General features: G+C 39.3%; 1 protein-coding gene across 1 annotated transcript in view; it reads left to right on the plus strand.

Annotated features, from left to right (window-relative positions):
* Positions 1 to 281: 281 nt before the first annotated feature.
* LOC105007952 (protein Wnt-2b-A) overlaps positions 282 to 14,305 on the plus strand; it is a 33,064-nt gene continuing 19,040 nt past the window's right edge. The window contains exon 1 of the mRNA XM_020044988.1: positions 282 to 424. Coding sequence (XP_019900547.1) covers positions 324 to 424 — 101 coding nt within the window. The 5' untranslated portion in view covers positions 282 to 323. The remainder of the gene's footprint in view (positions 425 to 14,305) is intronic.

Raw genomic sequence — 14,305 nt, forward strand, 5'->3', positions numbered from 1 at the left:
TATCAATAGAACAGCTAACAAGTCATCAGAGTAGGATTCATAAATAACAGCGTGCACAAATCATATTTAATGGGAATTATTAATGGCAGCAATATTCAATTAATAACGATCATGTTAAGATTATCAAAAGTTCATAATATCACAAATAAATACTGGTTTTTGAAGATTCAACAAACAATTTAAACAATGACAGATCCACGTGGACAGGTGGTCATGTGACCACACCAATTCGGGCAATGCGCGACAACAGCAGCACCACCAGCTAGATTCAAAACAAAGCATCGGCATACAACTGGAAACAGCAACCTAGATTCTAAGCATTAATGATACGTTACTCACGTTGTGGTTCTGCACACACATCAATCGCAAAGGTCAAAGATCCTTTAGGAGGTGGGAGACTGCTTGGGAAACCTGATTACAGCAGGTAAGCAGCTTTCCAAAATAATTATTATTATCAGGTGTAGTGAACGCATATTAAAAGGGAAGTGTTCCAATCTGCCATCAGTACTTTCAAAGTTTTGTACGCCCCCATTTTTCCAGTGTTTATTTATATTAAAGCAGTTCAGCTGTTCTGCATTAATGGAAGTAAATTAAACCTTGAAAGTTGATGCTAACAATTCTTACAGGTTTCCCAACTTTTGTTGTTTTGTTTGATTAGAGGTTAGATTGTTAAGAAATGTATTATCTCTGACATCCTTGGTCCCTAAGTCCCAAAAGATGTTGGACAATATTTTGGAAAGGGTAATTAAAGTTCTCCGTATGAATATTTAAGTTGCCATGATTACAAGGTCTTCTAAGAATTCTGGGAACTCATTGAGGAGTGCAAACAGCAGTGATGTACCAGCCACATTCATGACAGAGACGAAGCTGATAACAGCCACCAGGAAATGAAGGCAGTCACAAAAGGGAGGCAATTCTCAGAGAAGGAGATTGGAAAGGGAATGGCAGAAGGAGTCTGTAAACAGAGGTAAATGCATTATTGAAAACCAAATTCAACTCGAGACCCAAAAAAACAAAACCATTGTATCAAGATATGCCACGAATGTTTTAGTCCTCAGATATCAACCCAGTTGAACACCTATGGGCTGGCGTCCAATGCCGTGTTTTCTCCTCCATCATCTAATACACAACATTTCTGAATATTTTATGGAAGAATGTTGTTAGATTCAAAAGTAAGGCTTGGAATTGCCAGGAACCACACAGTATAATATTATCAGTATAATGAGGTATTCACGACATGAATTGCAATTTTCACAATTTCCAATGCAATTCTGTATGTACTGGGATTTGATACAGTGAATTTATTGTGATTTGATGTTCCAAACATTGCTCACCATAACACTAGAATCTATGCCATTGAGGTATATTGAAGACAGAGGCAGGAGGGAGGAGGTCAGAGATGGGCGCAGGTCCCAGTTGGCCACAACTTCAAAGGGCCAAACACACACACACACACACACACACACACACACACACACACACACACACACACACACACACACACACACACACACACACACACACACACACACACACACACACACACACACACACACACACACACACACATGCAGTCGGTTAGAGCCGCCTATCATCACTCAACATTTGCAGAGGCCTTGCCTTCACACACACACACACACACACACACACACACACACACACACACACAGGGATGTTGGTGATCCCGGTTTGTTCGCTCAGAGGGAAGAGGAATCCGGAACTCTGTAATGTTTTAGGCTTAGTGTTAATGAAACTTTTACAGTGTTGCACTGTCAGTCATATATAAATCTCTTTTCAACGCAAATGGTTGAACTCTGCTGTTGAAATTCTTTATGTAGAGTGACCTTGTAAAGATGCTCCTCTTTCTCCTGAAGGGAGGAGTTTACAACTTCACTACTTTTTACTTTTGCTGGATAGTGCTCCTTCAAGGTTCGCTGCTTAAGCAGGTGATTGCATGTAAACGAAAAAGTAACTTCACCTGCCAGCACACATCTCTCTGTCAGTAAAACATATTGAGGCTTGTTTGCTCTAACGCTATTGGTTAAGTTCAGCTGTCTGTTAAAAACGAGGCAGGGTATCGGTTGAGCCTACTGCCACGATTAGATTAGAACAAGCTGCTCTTCCTCTCTTCTCCAGAAAACATGCTCCACATCACTCACACATTTCAGGGCACAAATCTCACTCTGTCTTTAGCCCAAACAAAATATATGAATTGTAGCTAAACATTTTCATTATAGCTATCAAAATAATTATACATAATGTTGACTTTTCTGAGGCCATACTTCTTTTGTCTGTCATAAGAAAATTACATGAGAAATGTAGTACTCAATTTTTATTGTTTTAATGTTGTGACCTGCCCCAACATTAATTTGAATTTAAATATATGAAGGCAAGGACAAATGTGGAAATTGGCTGAGAGTTACTCCTTTAAACCTTTCCCTCCACAGAACCTTACCTCAACTAATTGACTAACCATATTGTCAGGGTTAATGTTGTCAAAGGGTTAGTGAGTGAAGGTGTAGGGAAGCTGGGTCTTATGGTCAGGGTTAATGTTGTTAAAGGGTTAGTGAGTGAAGGTGTAGGGAAGCTGGGTCTTATGGTCAGGGTTAAGGTTGTTAAAGGGTTAGTGAGTGAAGGTGTAGGGAAGCTGGGTCTTATGGTCAGGGTTAAGGTTGTTAAAGGGTTAGTGAGTGAAGGTGTAGGGAAGCTGGGTCTTATGGTCAGGGCTAAGGTTGTTAAAGGGTTAGTGAGTGAAGGTGTAGGGAAGCTGGGTCTTATGGTCAGGGCTAAGGTTGTTAAAGGGTTAGTGAGTGAAGGTGTAGGGAAGCTGGGTCTTATGGTCAGGGTTAATGTTGTTAAAGGGTTAGTGAGTGAAGGTGTAGGGAAGCTGGGTCTTATGGTCAGGGTTAATGTTGTTAAAGGGTTAGTGAGTGAAGGTGTAGGGAAGCTGGGTCTTATGGTCAGGGTTAAGGTTGTTAAAGGGTTAGTGAGTGAAGGTGTAGGGAAGCTGGGTCTTATGGTCAGGGTTAAGGTTGTTAAAGGGTTAGTGAGTGAAGGTGTAGGGAAGCTGGGTCTTATGGTCAGGGTTAAGGTTGTTAAAGGGTTAGTGAGTGAAGGTGTAGGGAAGCTGGGTCTTATGGTCAGGGTTAAGGTTTGGTAAAGGGTTAGTGAGTGAAGGTGTAGGGAAGCTGGGTCTTATGGTCAGGGTTAATGTTGTTAAAGGGTTAGTGAGTGAAGGTGTAGGGAAGCTGGGTCTTATGGTCAGGGTTAATGTTGTTAAAGGGTTAGTGAGTGAAGGTGTAGGGAAGCTGGGTCTTATGGTCAGGGCTAAGGTTGTAAAAGGCGCCGCAGATCCGCTTAGCAGGGCTTTAATAGTGCACACACACACACATACCCACAAAGTGGAAAACATTTCTTAACATTCATGTTTTTTCCTTGTTTAAACAATGAAATTAAATGTTCAATTAAAGAGCTTTAAATAAAGCTAGTAATATCATATATACCACATCTAAAGTAAGGCTTTTGCAGCTGTCATCTGGTGTTTGGATCAGAAGAGATCTATAAATTGCATGTTTCATATTGAGCTAGATATGGAGAAAGAGGGAACAGACTGACTAGCCAGCAGGCAGAATGTTCTATATGCTTATTTTCCATTTATCAAACACTGTTCCTCACAATGGAATGTATTGTTCTTGCAATGTTTAACAATTTCATTAAAGAAGATCCAATCAACCTGCAATAGAAAAGGGTATTCTATACACAACAAATCAAACTGAACACACACTCATGAAAGAAAAAAAGACTGAACACACACTCGTGAAAGACTGAACACACACATTTGAAAGAAAGACTGAACACACTCATGAAAGTAAGACATAATTAAATAAAATGTTCCTCTCTGCTTTAATTTAAATTACAAAACCTTTCCAGGCCTTTACTACCTTCTGTCTAGTTATGGTTTAATGCTTTTCCCAGGACTTTATAACCTAGTGTCTAGTTACACTGTAACACTTTCTACAGGCCTTTATTACCTAGTGTCTAGTTACACTGTAACACTTTCCCCAGGACCTTATAACCTAGTGTCTAGTTACACTGTAACACTTTCCCCAGGACTTTATAACCTAGTGTCTAGTTACACTGTAACACTTTCCCCAGGACCTTATAACCTAGTGTTTAGTTACACTGTAACACTTTCCCCAGGACCTTATAACCTAGTGTCTAGTTACACTGTAACACTTTCCCCAGGACTTTATAACCTAGTGTCTAGTTACACTGTAACACTTTCCCCAGGACCTTATAACCTAGTGTTTAGTTAAACTGTAACACTTTCCCCAGGACTTTATAACCTAGTGTCTAGTTACACTGTAACACTTTCTACAGGCATTTATTACCTAGTGTCTAGTTACACTGTAACACTTTCCCCAGGACTTTATAACCTAGTGTCTAATGAAGTTAGAACCTTCCCCGGACCTTTATAACCTAGTGTCTGATGAAGTTAGAACCTTCCCCGGACCTTTATAACCTAGTGTCTGATGAAGTTAGGACTTTCCCCAGGCTGTTATAACCTTTCACCTAATTAAGCTAAAATATTTCAAACCTGTTGTCTACTTATGCTAGAAAATAGCTTGTCAAATGTTTTCTGATAACTGCTTATTATATTCTAAGGCCAATGGGTCCTTCCCCCTATTTCTCCTTTGAACAGACAGAGAGGGAGAGAGTACAGAGAGGGAGGTAAGAGGTGGAGACAGAAGTGAACCTACACTTTAGGCCAGTGAACCCAATAACAGCTTCAGGGCCTCAGCAACACTCTGTGTGTTTAGACATTGGGAGTATGGTTCAGTTCGTCTGTTGTGTAAAGATATTTGTTCAGTAAAGTCATTTATTCTGTAAAGATATTAGTAAAGATATTTATTGAGTAAATATATTTATTGAGTTAGTGTAGTACTTCAGTATCAGGCCATGTGACCTAGGACCTGTCCCAATATCCGCACTGCGCCCTTAGGTCTTGTTGAAAGTGCACTTAGTGGCGTATGTGCGCAAGGGCCCAAAGCTGTTAAGAGCAGAATTGGGACAGTTCTATACTTGCCACTCTTCCCGGTTGTCCTACCTGTGCCGTTTTGGCGTTTTGCTTCCCTATTGGTTAGCTGTTCGAAACCTCACGACACTACAGGGATTCTGGGTAATAGCCTATAGCAAAGTCAGGTCTGATGCACACTTGTGGAAGGGGTGCATTAAGTGCGCAAGAGGGCCTGCTGATCACCCCTGGAGAACAACACTACATTATTGGGACACCCTACAGTCTTGCAGCCCTTAGCAAGAATGCGCGGTTGAGGGGCACAATGGCTCAAGTGCGGACATTGGGACAGGACCCTACAGCCCGGTGCGTCGCTAACACAGTTCCCCACTGAAACAAGAAGCCACTCAGCAGAAAGTCTGTTCCACCCCAAGTAGAAAACTGAAGTAACACACAAACACTACACACACCCACAGTGCACACACACACACACACACACACATTTCTGGTCTGCATTTCCAAAGAGCTGTATTCTGTATGTAGCTGTATCATTTGACTGAAGCAACTACTCTAATCCACGTGCCAATGTCATTTAGCAAACTCCAGGAGTTTGTGTTGGAATTACAATGCATTAGCAGTGGAAGTAAACACATGTATATTTTACACAAACTGTAAAATAGGATTAATCTTTGTTTTTAATGGGTGTGCTGGTCCTCTGGATCTTGTTGAGATCAATATCATCAACAATTACCAGGAAATTGTAACCAAAAACATAGACACTATTTTTGTTTTAAATGCTCAGTGCTGTTATGTTTGCCTGGTAAGGAAGTGAACTGTATTGAAAATAGAGGTATTCATAATTTACACGCTTACCATTTAGAGACAAAAATTACCACCATAGCAACATGGTCTGTTTGTGTTTGCCGTGTATTTGTGCCAGGTATGTGTGTGTGTGTGTGTGTGTGTGTGTCAGTCTGTGTGTGTGTGTGGGTGTGTATGTGTCCCACTACATTCTAAGCAGATGTATAAATGCAGCAGAAAGCAGCTTAGCTACCTGTCGGCCTCCCCTGACAGAGTAAGGGTTTAGCTGTAAGAGTCGGTCTCCCTCGGGTTAGGTCCAGGGTTTAGCTGTAAGCTAAATTGTTTTCACAAGCTTGTTGATGAAGCAGCACTAAACAGTTAATCAAATAGTTTCAATTCCAGCAGGGATTAGTTTTGTTTGGTAATTTGTTTATGTGTTTGTATTATTGGGGCAAATGTTTTAATGAGTTAGCACTATGTTAGCCAAGAACTAACAGAGGAGTCTGGCTGCTAGGTTTCACTGATCTGTCTTTTAAAAAGGTAATGTGATAGCTCAAATTTAATTTTCCCACAACAGGCTGTCATAACAATCTATAATATTACCTAGGTGTTATTGTCAGCTGGGCTAGATTTGTGCCTCAAAACAGAATTTATTTAAACTAATAAAAATATATCAATCAATAGAATTTTCCATTTTATATTTAGCCAAGCAGTTTTGTTATTCAACAAGCCGTATTTCTGAAGACTGACAATGTGCATAAAAGCTAGCTCACATTCATCCAATATAAGCATTTGATCTTATACAGTCAGTCAATCAATCAAATGTATTTTATTAAGTCCTTTTTACATCAGCAGTTGTCCCAAAGTGCTTCTACATGTCAGGTCCAGAAAACCTAAAGGCCAAGCAACAACAAGAGTTGATGTACAGTGGCTAGGAAAATCTCCCCAGTAGGGACAAAAGCTAGGAAGAAACTTAGAGAGGAGTCGGACTCTGAGGGGGGCCGGTGCTCTTCTGGCTGTGCTGGGTAAGATAATACAAAAAGTTTTTGGGCCACATGCATGTTTACCAGAGGGTCAATAAATCTTTAGGCAGAATCCAGGGAAGCTGCACAACCAGGATGACCCGGAGGACAGTGGACAGGTTTTCTAACATTTCTGAGAGGAACAGGAGATTCAATGTGGGCCAATAGTTATTTAATTTGTCAGGATGGTGGTTTGGCATTTTTAAAAGAGGTTTTATTACTACCACTTTTAGAGAGCAATTGTTAGAGAGCAATTTCTTATGTTCAACATTGGAAGACCAAGCTCAGGAATTAGCTCCTTAAGTCATTAAGTTAGAGTAGGGTCCAGTTGACAGCTGGTGGGTTAAGAGCTCATTACTATTTTATTCTGCGTGATTTATTTTTTAATGTCAAAGAAGTCATGAATTCTATACAAATAGGAAAAAGAGGCTACAATTTGCACGAGCTCACCAAAATTGGACAGTTGAAGACTGGAAGAATGTTGCCTGGTTTCCTGTTGAGTCTGGATTTCTGTTGAGACATTCAGATGGTAGAGTCAGAATTTGGTGTAAACAGAATGAGAACATGGATCCATCATGCCTTGTTACCACTGTGCAGGCTGGTGGTGGTGGTGTAATGGTGTGTGGGATGTTTTCTTGGCACACTTTAGGCCAATTGGGCATTGTTTAAATGCCATGGCCTACCTGAGCATTGTTTCTGACCATGTCCATCCCTTTATGACCACCATGTACCCATCCTCTGATGGTTACTTCCAGCAGGATAATGTACCATGTCACAAAGTTCGAATAATTTCAAATTGGTTTCTTCAACATGACAATGAGTTCACTGTACTGAAATGGCCCCCACAGTCACCAGATCTCTACCCAATAGAGCATCTTTGGGATGTGGTGGAACAGGAGCTTCGTGCCCTGGATGTGCATCCCACAAATCTCCATCAACTGCAAGATGCTATCCTATCAATATGGGCCAACATTTCTAAAGAATGCTTTCAGCACCTTGTTGAATCAATGCCACGTAGAATTAAGGCAGTTCTGAAAGTGAAAGGGGATCAAACACAGTATTAGTATGGTGTTCCTAATAATCCTTTAGGTGAGTGTATGTAACCTACCGATTGGCTAAGCAATTAGTCATGTACCTGTTATGTTTAAGATTAGTTTGGTTAGGATTAGTCCCTGGGTTATGGTTAAGATTAGTCCATGGGTTTTTGTTAGGATTAGTCCCTGGGTTATTGTTAGGATTAGTCACTGGGTTATAGTTGGGATTAGTCACTGAGTTACAGTTGGGATTAGTCACTGGGTTATAGTTGGGATTAGTCACTGGGTTATAGTTATGAAAAGCACATGCAGAATTTAGCAGTTGTTTAGATTATTTCACACAATTACAAATGATAGACTTACTGAACACATTATAATAATAGATAACCCACTACACCTGTATAAAAATAGATCACTGTCTACACCTGTATCCAATAGATCATTATCTACACCTATATCAAATAGATCAATGTCTACACCTGTATCCAATAGATCATTATCTACACCTATATCAAATAGATCAATGTCTACACCTGTATCCAATAGATCATTATCTACACCTATATCAAATAGATCAATGTCTACACCTGTATCCAATAGATCATTATCTACACCTATATCAAATAGATCACTGTCTACACCTGTATCCAATAGATCATTATCTACACCTATATCAAATAGATCAATGTCTACACCTGTATCCAATAGATCATTATCTACACCTATATCAAATAGATCAATGTCTACACCTGTATCCAATAGATCATTATCTACACCTATATCAAATAGATCACTGTCTACACCTATATCAAATAGATCATTATCTACACCTATATCAAATAGATCAATGTCTACACATACAGTTAGGTCTGGAAAAATTTGGATACTTACAACTTCATAATTTTGTCTCTGTATGCCACCACAATGGATTTGAAATTAAACAACAGAGATGCAGCTGAAGTGCAGACTTTCAGCTTTAATTCAAGGGGTTGAAGAAAAATATTGTATGAAATATTTAGGAATTGCAACCATTTTCATTCATAGTCCCTTTATTTCAGGGGCTCAAAATATTTGGACAAATTAACACAATCGTAAATAAAATCCTTTGTAGGCAATGACTGATTGAAGTCTGGAACACATGGACATCACCAAACGTTGGGTTTCCTCCTTTGTGATGGTTTGTCAGGCCTTTACTGCAGCTGTCTTCAGTTGTTTTTGGTTCATGGGTCTTTCTGCCTTAAGTTTTGTCTACAGCAAGTGAAATGCATGCTCAATTGGGTTGAGATCAGAATTTTCCACTGCTTTGCCTTAAAAAACTCATGGGTTGCTTTCGCAGTATGTTTTGGGTCACTGTCCATCTGTAAAGTGAAGCGTCGTCCAATCATCTTTGCTGAATCTGGCTGAATCTGAGCAGACAATATATCCCTATACACTTCAGAATGCGTCCGCCTGCTTGTAACCCTGTCACATCATGAGTAAACACCAGTGACCCAGTGCCATTGGAAACCATGCATGCCCATGCCATCACACTGACTCCACTGTGTTTTACAGATTATGTGGTATGCTTCAGATCATGAGCTCTTCCAAGCCTTCTCCATACTTTTTTCTTCCCATCTTTCTGGTACATGTTGATCTTAGTTTCATCTTTCCAAAGAATGCTGTTCCAGAACTGGACTGGCTTTGTTAGATGTTTTTTTGGCAAAGTCTAATCTGGCCTTACTATTTTTTAGGCTTATGAATGGTTTGCACCTTGTGAAGTCTTCTTTATATCGTAGACCTGGATAATGATATGTCTACCTCCTGGAGAGTGTTCTTCACTTGGCTGGATGTTGTGAAGGGGGTTTTCTTTACCATATAAAGGATCCTATGATCATCCACCACTGTTGTCTTCTGTGGAGGGCCATGCCTTTTTGTGTTGCAGAGCTCACCAGTATGTTCTTTTTTTTCTCAGAATGTACCAAACTGTTGATTTGGCCACTTCTAATGTTCCTGCTATCTCTCTGATGGAATTCTCTTTTTTTGCAGTCTAAGGATGGCCTGTTTCACTTGCATTGAGAGCTCCTTTGACTGCATGTTGTGGGTTCACAGCAATAGCTTCCAAATGCAAATGCCACACCTGGAATCTACTCCAGACTTTTACCTGCTTAATTACCTGCACTTTAAGCCCATATTCATGATTTAACTGTAACTATAGTTAAATATATATTTTGGTAAACAGCTGAAATAAATTAACTTGTGTTAGGGTCCAACTATTTCTACATCTAACTGTTCTTCGAATAGAAGAACTACACATGTAATATATACATCACTCACTAAATATATATTTTTTTACTTTAAAATGCTGCATGTAGCCGAGAATAAAATACACCAAACTAACAAATCACTGCAAAAACAGTTATTTACTCTATTGTCATTCTTGAATATTCTCACTATTGATGGCATAACTGTAGCACCTTAAAAACTATAGTTCTTTGTATTCACAAAATCCATCTGAACCTCCCTTCCCTTTGCTTGGTCCAGTGTTGCTGATTGAACAATAGGTCAAATATGTTTTGTATATGTGTGGAAGAGTTTCACATTCAAGGAAGTAGTTTGTATCAGCTGTATCTTAATGTTTTAATTTTATTTGACATAATTTACACAACAGAGTTTTACATTTTTACTGGTGTTGAATTTACTCTTTCAGAAAAATTTAATTACCATTGACATGGGTGAAAGGAAGAAGAAATTACTTATTGTTTATACAAGCAAAGAAAACTGTTGTGATCATTAGGTTAAAATGGAGATCAGCTTGATCCCAGTTTTATTATCTTAGCAATCAAGAAAATATGTGATACTCAATTTTAATATGAGTTCTATGGAGTAGTGTCCTATAGAAGTGTTGCTATCTGAATTGGGATGGTCTGGTTTAGGGATGGGAGGAGCCTGAATGGGAGGACCTAGGATTGGTCTGGTTCCGGGGTGGGAGGAGCAGGGAACTTGTGGCAGAACCCTGTGTGGCCGTGGAGGCCATGATAGATCTCATCCAACATCAAGGACAACACTCCTCAGTGGGAGACAGATACAGGCAGTGCTGGACTGGCCTCAGGCTGCAGGGAAACTCACTGAACTGTGCCGACCACTCTGTCTCCCATATAACACAACGCCAATAGACATGCAGAAAATCTGAATGCTTCTATTGGCCAGGACATTCTCACCTTTGTGGTTAAAGCCAGGTTAAATGTTCTACCAACAAAATACAATCCATCAATCTGGCACCCTGAAAACCATGATCTGGTCTGTATTTTAGACCCTGAGCTAAATGTTAGGAGACTGGTTGCTGATCCTAAAAGACCTGTGAATTTCTAGGCAGAACAGACTTGTCGACCTGATAGACACTAACAACAAACATCCATAAAAATTGTTCTATAAGAGGAGGTTAGAAGTGTTCTCTGGTATATTGAATACACCTGGAGTTGTGGGGGAGCTCACCGACTGGGACCTGGCTTCTGTTTGACTGCTTTATGAAGCAGGCTTCTCAAATCGCAGTCCATCATTACTGATCATGTCTGTTCAGATGTCCAAACATTTCTAAATTCCTCATGTCATTTTTGCCTGTGTCTGTGTGTTGTTCAGCTAACATGTTTGAGTTTTACATGTGTGTGTTTCATTGAATGTATGTGTGTGTTTCATTGAATGTATGTGTTTTTTTCATTGTACATGTGTGTTTTTATCATACGTGTGTGTATGTTTCATTGTATGTGTATGTGTTTTTTTTCATTGAACGTGAGTGTATTTCATTGTGTGTGTGTGTGTTTATTGAATGTGAGTGTTTTTCATTGTGTGTGTGTGTTTATTGAATGTGAATGTGTTTTTCATTGTGTGTGTGTGTTTATTGAATGTGAGTGTGTTTTTCATTGTGCGTGTGGGTGTGTGTGTTATTGAATGTGAGTGTTTTTCATTGTGTGTGTGTGTGTTTATTGAATGTGAGTGTGTTTTTCATTGTGTGTGTGGGTGTGTGTGTTATTGAATGTGAGTGTTTTTCATTGTGTGTGTGTGTGTTTATTGAATGTGAGTGTGTTTTTCATTGTGCGTGTGGGTGTATGTGTTATTGAATGTGAGTGTTTTTCATTGTGTGTGTGTGTGTTTATTGAATGTATGTGTGTTTTTCATTGTACATGTGTGTTTTTATCATACGTGTGTGTATGTTTCATTGTATGTGTATGTGTTTTTTTTCATTGAACGTGGGTGTTTTTCATTGTGTGTGTGTGTGTTTATTGAATGTGAGTGTTTTTCATTGTGTGTGTGTGTTTATTGAATGTGAGTGTGTTTTTCATTGTGCGTGTGGGTGTGTGTGTTATTGAATGTGAGTGTGTTTTTCATTGTGTGTGTGGGTGTGTGTGTTATTGAATGTGAGTGTTTTTCATTGTGTGTGTGTGTTTATTGAATGTGAGTGTGTTTTTTGGTGTGCGTGTGGGGGTGTGTGTGTGTTATTGAATGTGAGTGTGTTTTTTGGTGTGCATGTGGGGGTGTGGGGGTTATTGAATGTGAGTGTGTTTTTTGGTGTGCGTGTGGGTGTGTGTGTGTGTTATTGAATGTGAGTGTGTTTTTTGGTGTGCGTGTGGGGGTGTGGGAGTTATTGAATGTGAGTGTGTTTTTTGGTGTGCGTGTGGGTGTGTGTGTGTGTTTATTGAATGTGAGTGTGTTTTTCATTGTTTGTGTGTGTGTGTGTGTGTGTGTTTATTGAATGTGAGTGTGTTTTTCATTGTGTGTGTGGGTGTGTGTGTTCATGCATTGTCCCAGAGCTGTCTCAGCACTCTTAAACACATGTTCTGTATTTGGTCCATAGCGATTCTACTCAAACACACACACACACACACACACACAGGGAAGACTCCTCACAGAGACTTGGCTCCTCTTCTCATTTCTCCTCCTCTGCTTGGTCTTTCCTTTGTGTGTGTGTGTGTGTGTGTGTTCCTGTTTAAGTTCAAACCATTCACACCTGGTTCTCTTGAGGAAGACTCAACTTTCCAGAACGTCAATATAGAAATATGTTGTGTAGAACAGGTATGACTGTCTGAAACCTGCAACATGTTGGATGTGAACCAGGTCATAGTGATTAAGATACCAGCAGGACAAAACAAAAATAAGTTAGAAGAACTGAAAAAACTTAAGGCAATCAGTTGCTTTAATATTTTTAAGTTAATAAAATAAAGTCAGAAGTTACATGTTTAGAGCTAGTCAAACATATTTATTTTCATTGGGTACTAAGTAAATTATTGGGAAAGCATACACAAATATTCTTAGTCAGATATGAGTTGTATTTACTTAAAGGAATTGTGTAATATCCTAAACCACACCTCCATTATCATTTCCCAGTATATATTGCCCTTTCAAGTGAACTCGTGAACTACCACTCTTGACTGCATTCGTTAATAGAGGAGAAGTTTTTTGAACATATTTATTTTTAATCAGTTGTCCTTCATCTGAATTCCTAGAGGATGTTATTGATTTTTAATACATTACATGTCCAATGAGATCTTGTTTGGAAGTCTTGCTTGGCACAGTACAGTGGCCAGAAAGTCATGATTGCTAAATTTTCCAAACTTTCCTGATTTCCAGAAATCCAGCAGCAGCTAGTGGGATTTCTGGAAAACCTGTGAACTTCACCAGAGTTTTGCAACACCACCAACAAGGCACTGGTCTGCAAAAGAGATGGTTAATTCATATTGGAATTCAGATTACATTTTGACAGCAAGATGGAATAGTTATTGGTTATAGAAAAATAATTTCAGTAGCGGGTGCACAAAACTAAATGATTGGTTTACTTCAGTATTTGATCTTTTTTTGGTTAAGAGAAATTAATCAGTTAATACACATGCAAAATAATACTGAAGTAAACCAATCATTTAGATAATAATAACAATTTCAAAATATCAATCTCCAGTGCATGACAACAATTTAACTCCTCACTTCTAACCACTTCTAACCTCCATAACTGCTTAAGGCTTTACAATGCATACAGAGGCGTGTTTCCATGGTGACTAGCCAGTTACCATGCTGACGGTTTTGTTGCCATGGTGAATCATGAAACATTTTACAATTACCAATTTACCAACTATACTTCTAGGAATTATTGAATGACTAGTTTTGCTTGTTATCTAACCCTCTCCTTCTCCCAGCAGCCAGACCGGATCCCACACCAACCTTGTCAGACCTCCTTCATTTCTCTGTCTCTCTTTCTGTTCCTTAATTTCTCTCTCTGTCATTCCCTTCCTTTATTTTTCTATGTTCTGACTGGGAAATCGAGCCAGTTGTAAGGTAGTATGTGCAACTAAAATGCGGGGATAGCAGCAATGAGGTTCCCGAGGTAGACACATACATGTAACAACTAAGAACATACTTATCAGACTTTTGCAAGGCAGTGTCAAAGTCCAGTAGTACAAGGGAGTAGT

This window comes from Esox lucius, chromosome 12 (genome assembly GCF_011004845.1).
Source record: "Esox lucius isolate fEsoLuc1 chromosome 12, fEsoLuc1.pri, whole genome shotgun sequence".
Classification (NCBI taxonomy): Eukaryota; Metazoa; Chordata; class Actinopteri; order Esociformes; family Esocidae; genus Esox; species Esox lucius.